At 57.6% G+C, this 5,125-nt stretch overlaps 1 protein-coding gene across 4 annotated transcripts in view; it reads right to left on the bottom strand.

Moving 5' to 3' along the window:
• Positions 1–5,125, bottom strand: part of MBOAT7 (membrane bound O-acyltransferase domain containing 7) — an 11,946-nt gene that overhangs the window by 6,348 nt on the left and 473 nt on the right. For 2 of the 4 annotated variants that reach the window (XM_032388790.1, XM_032388792.1), the window contains exons 2-5: positions 4,551–4,629; positions 4,313–4,442; positions 3,650–3,776; positions 1,882–2,041 (exon numbers count right to left, since the gene is read on the bottom strand). In XM_032388790.1, the coding sequence (XP_032244681.1) occupies positions 1,882–2,041; positions 3,650–3,776; positions 4,313–4,442; positions 4,551–4,626 (493 nt within the window). In that variant the 5' untranslated portion in view covers positions 4,627–4,629. Of the gene's footprint in view, positions 1–1,881; positions 2,042–3,649; positions 3,777–4,312; positions 4,443–4,550; positions 4,630–4,751; positions 5,109–5,125 lie in introns of those variants that run through there. The other 2 variants (XM_032388791.1, XM_032388793.1) reach the window with 2 other exon arrangements.

The following is a 5,125-nucleotide window of genomic DNA, read 5'->3' as shown; positions in this document are numbered from 1 at the left end:
CTGAGACTGGGGAGCTGGGGGGGAGCAGAGACTTGGGGAGGGGCCTGAGACTGGGGAAGGCAGGGGGAGGAGCGGAGACTTGGGGAGGGGGCAGCTGGTCAGACTCCAACGGGCTAGGAGGGTGGCCACAGCTTGGGGTCTGGAGGCCAGGGGCCTGAGACTGCAGAGCTGGGAGGGGGTGGGGGTATGAAACCCGGAACAGGGGAGAGAGGCTCAGACAGAAAGGGACAAGAAGCCAGTGAGTTGGTAGGCTCTTGATCTTAGGGGTCCTGAGTTTAAGCCTCACGTTGCGCACTGGGTGTGGAAGTTACTTAAAAATACAATTTTAAGTGTGGTGTATATACACAATGGAGTATTACTCAGCCATCAAAAAGAATGAAATCTTGCTATTTGCAACAACGTAGATGGAGCTAGAGGGTATTATGCTGAGCAAATAAGTCAGAGAAAGACAAACACCATGTGATGTCACTCATGTGGAATTTTGGAAACAAAACAGATGAACATAGGAGAAGGGGGAAAAAAGGGAGAGAAGAAAACCGTAAGAGACTCTTAATGATAGAGGACAAACTGAGGGGTGATGGACGAAGGTGGGTGGGGGGATGGGCTGGATGGGGGATGGGCATTAAGGAGGGCTTGCTGGGATGAACACCGGGTATTGTATGTAAGTGATGAATCACTGAATTCTGCTCCAGAAACCAATATTGCACTGTATGTTAACTAACTAGAATTCAAACAGAAGTTTAGAAGAAAAAAATTAAACCTATAAAATAAAATCTTAAAGAAACCAGAGAGGGGAGTTCACAGGACTCAGAGAAAGAAAGAGGCCAGCCAGCCAGATCAAGAGGAACAAAGACCTGGAGAAGGGCGGGCTACGGAGACAAGTCCCTAAGAAAGATGGGGACAGATGAGCCAGGCCTCGAGGGCCGGGGGTGGGCTCTGCATGAGGGAGGAGGCAGCGCAGTGCTTCTGGGGAGGAAGAGGGTGGTGTGAGAAGTCAGAGGGTCGCAGGGGCCGGGTTCCCGGCCTTGCAGGCACTGAGGACTGGGGGTTCTGTTCGAAGAGCCAGGAAACCACCATAGGCTGGAAGTGCTGGAATATGGTTTCCCTTGCCCCCCCGCCCCAAGCAGGGCAGGCACTGCAGGGGGTCACTGATGGAGAACGGGACACAGCTGTAGCACCTGAGATACGGTGATGACCTGGCCGGGGGAGGGGGCAGTGGGATGAACAGAAGTGACAGCCTCCCAGGTCACACAAGACCAGAGAGAGTAGGATCCCATCCGTAAATGATCAGAAAGGGCCAATCTAGAGAGCCAGGAAGCCGACTGGTGGTGTCCCGGGACTGGGGCAGATGGAGGTTGGAGGGATGATGGCGGGAGGGCCCAGGTTTCCTCGTGGGGGGACGCAATTGCCCTACAATGACATGGTGGTGGTGGTTGCACGACTCCGCAACTACACTGAAAACTAGCGAATGGGATGTAGTTTTCAGTGGGTGAGTATCGATTACAGTTCGGTAAAGCTGCCGTCAAAAGGAGAGCCTTCTGGGAGGTCAACGTGAGTGAAAAATACTCCCTGAGGCGGAAGTGGGAACAGAACGTGAACATTTGTTCCCTGGTGGCAGAAACATCAGGGTTGTGCAGACCTTTCTGCTTCATCGCGTGTGCTCCCGAGAAGCCACAGGAATCCCTGAGGCCGAGAACAGTCTGTCTGTCCTCTGGGGGAGCCGGGGGAGAGCCCGAGCTAGAGCCAGGCTGCGATGCTCGCCTTCGAGCAGCAGATGCCGGCGTGGAGGCAGGACTCCGAGCGGGCACAGACCCCGGGGTGCGCGGTGGAGACAGGGTGACGAGGCGCAGGAGGCAGGCCTGGGGGTGCACGCACACTCACCTGTCATGATTCCCACGTAGCAGTAACTGTAGCTGAGCGTCTCCATCAGGGAGGGAACGTCGGGCAGGAGCCCCAGGCTGGGCCCCTTGATGAAGCCGGAGGCCATTTCCTTCCTCTGGGCCAAGTGCAGGTCCTGAACTTCACTGGCCAGACTCACCAGCTGGGAGGAAGGGGCGAGGGCAGGGCGCAGATCAGACAGCAGAGGCAGGGTAGCGGCTTCTTGCCCGCCAACCCTCCCTCCTGGGCCCTTCCACCTCGGTGCTCCCCCTTCTGGGCTCTGCAGCCCGCGGCTTGACACGCTCACGCTCTCATGGTCTCCAAACCGTACCCCGGACCGGGCTCCTCCCTCCAACCCCCAAGCCCCTCAAGAAGCCTTCTGTCGTTGGTAGTCAGGTGCCTACGGGGTTCCAGAGGGGAACACGGTATCACCCACACTCCCCACAGCGGGGCCTCTTCCAGCCTGTCTCCTCAGCAAATGCCACCAGCAGCCAATTAATCGCTCAGGACAGAAACCTTCCTAATTCCCCAAATCTAATCCCGTACGTAAGTCTCGGAGTCTGTCGCTTTTGTGTTGCCTCCCCCCTCCCGGGGCTGAATGTATGTGGCCTGCCCGCCCCCCCACACCCTCTCTCTACCCTTCTCCGCAGACCCTGGGCCGAGCCTGCAGCAGCAGGCCTCAGCCCGGCTTCCAGCTTCCCCCAGGGTCCTGCCGATCGATCGATCGGGTCCTGCCGATCAAGAGCCCTGGGCGGAGAGGGGGCAGGCAGGCGTGAGGGCTGGGCTTTCCTTCCCTTGGAAGATCACCTGGGGCTGGCTGTGCCCCTCGAATGATCTTCTCAAGGTGGGGGCTCCCCGGCTGCTGGTCCAGGATTCCCGCACTGTCCCCTCTGGCTCCTCAAATCACCCCCAATGCAGGATCTCCTGCTGGAGTTCTGACTATCAAGCCGCCACTGCTTGTCAGCAGACCTCTGATCAAGGAGGCCATCCTCACCCTTCTTGCCCTTCCCATGGCAATTCCATCAGCATCCAGAGCGTATTTCCAGACATGTAAACCTGGTCACTTTTCTTTCTTCTGGCAACAAACCAAACCACCACTTCCGGTGGGTCCTGGGCCCCATGGGAAGCGCAGAGCCCTCACCGTGGCCCCGTCCCCCTTCCTTCTCCTGATGAACACTCGCTGGGGCTAGCACAGGCCTGCTCCCACATCCTGAACGGCTCTTCCTCCAGCTCTTGGCTAACCCACTCCGGCCTGTCCCCACCTTCCCGCGGAGAAGCCAGGACGCCGACGAGACCTGGTTCACTACCTCGCGTGACTGTCCTGGAGCTCAGCATCCAGGAGCTCCTGACTTTTCGGTCTGGGGTGGGGCCTGGGGATCTGCTTTCACCCATCTTCCCAGGTGATACAGAGCCAGACACAGGCGTTCCTGGTTTTGTGCCCTTAGATAAGTGCCTTCTCTCCAAAGCTGTTTTTCCTACTTTGATAAATGGCTTGCGACCAACACGCGCTCCTCGAGAACACGCTGGTGAAGCACTTAGCTCACGCTCTGGCACGCTGCACACACCAAAGGACGTCGACGGTTACACTACGGGGCTGGGGGGCTGTATGTACTTCTTTACCCCAGAGAATAGCTGAGAGGTGAAGTCCCACCCCTGGAGTGCGTGGGAGATAAAAGCCCGCCTCCCCTACTCCCCATGGGAGTGGGCGGGAGGAGGAGGTGAGGATGGGGAGTTCAGGCAGCACAAAGGGAGGGCTGGAGGGGAGTCTGACCTTCAGTGTGAGCAGCAGCTGGACGGCATTGGTGAAGGGCGTGGGAGTGGGCAGGCCCAGCAGGCTGAGTGCACGGAAGAACAGGAGGTAGGAGAAAGTCCAGGCGAGGGCGAGGGCATGGCAGGAGCTGGGGCAAAGGCAGAAGGCCAGCTGTGCCGGGTATAGGGCCCTGGCCTCCGCCTCCCCCAGATTCTAGCTACAGATCCTCCCACACCGCCCACAGAAAATGGGAGAGTGACCGTGGAAGAAGGGATGCAGCCACACAGAGATGCACCACGACAGAGGAGGAGGAGGGCTCAAGAGAAGCTTTTGGGTGAAAACCCTCCGGTCCTCCATTTTTTCTGTGGGAGGCAAGCAAAAGGGAGGGAGAGAGACGTAACAGAAACACGAACGGTGGCAGGGCCAGTGCAAGTCCTCCTTTCTCCTGAATACATGATTTGGACATCAAGGAACAGGTCAAACACACAGGGACGAGACCCAGAAGAAAACGCAGAAGAGGAAAAAAAAAAAGAAAAATAGGCCAAACGACACAGAGAATTCAGAGATTAACAAGAGACACTCAGAGACAAAGGCAGAAAGGGAGACAGACCCAAGGAGGAAACAGGTTGCTTCCTCCTTCCCCTCTGTTTCCCCCCTCCCCACGCCCCGCCACCAAATCCTCACCAGGGCTGGGCCTGGATGAGGGCCCAGGTCCCAAGGATGGTGATCAGAGAATGCAAAGTGTGGGGGCCACAGGTGAACAAGGTGAGCCCCAGGCCCACAGCTGCTGCCCCCCATCTCTTCAGCCCAGGTCCTGCAGGGAGAAGGGACAGCGTAAGCCTGGAACCTTCCAGGGAGTCCCCTTGCCCGGTCTCCCCCACGCCCCCCCCCAATTTTCCACTAGGGAGGGAACCTGACTCACCAGCTTTCTTAAAGAGGAAGCCGATGGGGATGGAGATAAGAAGAACCACTAGATAAGTCCACTCTTCAGGCGACATGGTCTGGGGGAGGGGCAGAGGTTTGTAGTAAGAACCCAAGAGTCCGTCCTTCAGCTCTTTCCCCTTGGAGGATTCAGGAATCCTCTCCCCCTAGTCCCCAGTTGTTGAGGATCATGGAGTCCTACCCTCTGCTCCTCTCCTCTGAGAACAGGGGAATCCGGACCTCCAGAACCTTCCTCCTTCCAGAATAAAGGAATCCATCCCCAGCCCCGCTTTTCTGAGAACCCAGGCCACCAGTCCTCTTATCCTGTGAGAACCCAGGAATCCCAACCTCTCAACCCCTCTCTGCGATTGCAGAAATCAAAGCTACTCCCCCCACCCTCACTGAGGACCCAAAGATTCAGACATCGCTTTCTGAGAACCCAGAAACAACCCTTGTCCTGGGCCCTTCCCTTGGAGAGCCCAGGATTCCAGAGCTCCCAGCCTCCTCCTCCTTCGAGGATCCAGGAGCTCAGCCCTCCCTCTCCGAGAACCCAGGCTCCAGCCTCCACCTCCTCCC

The sequence above is a fragment of the Phoca vitulina genome, unplaced genomic scaffold, assembly GCF_004348235.1.
Source record: "Phoca vitulina isolate PV1807 unplaced genomic scaffold, GSC_HSeal_1.0 scaffold52, whole genome shotgun sequence".
NCBI lineage: Eukaryota > Metazoa > Chordata > Mammalia > Carnivora > Phocidae > Phoca > Phoca vitulina.
This window is presented reverse-complemented; position numbering and strand designations above follow the sequence as displayed.